Here is a 1,063-nt window from a genome sequence, read left to right as displayed (position 1 = left end):
CGAGGCGCCCTGGACGTCGTGTCCCCACCCCCACATTCCGGAGGGTCGGAATTCCCGCATTCCCAGCTCACCTTCCCGTGCTCCTTCTTCATGTGTGCCACGTACTCGTCGCGCTCGGGGAACCAGGAGTGACAGACCCCGCAGGTCCACCCGCTGCCCTTGGATTTGGATCCCGTTTTCCGCTGGAATCGGCTCCTCTTGGCCTTGCGCAGCTCCGGGGAACTCGGGGGCTCGTCCTCCTCCGTGGAGGACGAGGATTCCTCGGAAATCTTGGACACGGGAGTCTCCAGGGGCTCCTGCTTGGGGGTCAGCAGCACCTTCCGGGCCCCGTCCTCCTTGGCCTTCTGGGGCTGGTGGGTGTTCTGGGGGGGAAAATGGGGGGATTTGGGGTTTTCCTGGGAATTCTGGCCCATCCAGGGGCTCGGCGTGGGATGGGGGCGGGTGGGGAGGGAATTTCGGGATCAGCTCCCTGGAACATCCCTCCAGGGATGGAGAATCCCTCCAGGAATTTCGGGATCAGCTCATTCCAACCCACGGGAAGGGATGCTTCTCATGGAGCAGGTGGCTCCAACCCGGCCTGGGATGGGATGGAAAATCCCTCCAGGGATGGGGAATCCCTCCAGGAACAGAGAATCCCTCCAGGGATGGAACATCCCTCCAGGGATGGGGAATCCCTCCAGGAACAACCCATGCCAGGGGCCTTACCAGGAATTTATCCCTCAAATCCAACCAAAACCAAGCACAGGGAATCCTGGAATGGTTTGGAAACCCTGGGAAAACCCTCAAGGAACAGCTGGAAAATCCTCTCAGGAACCCTGGGAAAATCCCCCAGGGATCTCTGGGAAAACCCTCAGGGAACAGCAGGAAAACTCTTGGAAAAACCCCTTGGAGAAGAGCAGGAAAACCCCTGGGGAACCCTGGGAAAACTCCCAGGAAAAGCTCCTTGGGAACCCCAGGAAAACCCTGAGAAAAACCCCCGGGGAATGCTGGGAAAACCATCAGGAAAAGCCCCTCAGGAACCCCAGGAAAACCCCTGGGAAAACTGCCTCAGGAACCCCAGGAA

At 59.4% G+C, this 1,063-nt stretch overlaps 1 protein-coding gene across 1 annotated transcript in view; it reads right to left on the bottom strand.

The window, feature by feature from the left end:
• Positions 1 to 1,063, bottom strand: part of ZNF687 (zinc finger protein 687) — a 9,650-nt gene that overhangs the window by 2,797 nt on the left and 5,790 nt on the right. The window contains 1 exon segment of the mRNA XM_027631806.1: positions 72 to 362. Within this exon segment, the coding sequence (XP_027487607.1) occupies positions 72 to 362 (291 nt within the window).

This window comes from Corapipo altera, unplaced genomic scaffold, assembly GCF_003945725.1.
Source record: "Corapipo altera isolate COAL_440 unplaced genomic scaffold, ASM394572v1 199, whole genome shotgun sequence".
In the NCBI taxonomy this organism is placed as follows: Eukaryota; Metazoa; Chordata; class Aves; order Passeriformes; family Pipridae; genus Corapipo; species Corapipo altera.
This window is presented reverse-complemented; position numbering and strand designations above follow the sequence as displayed.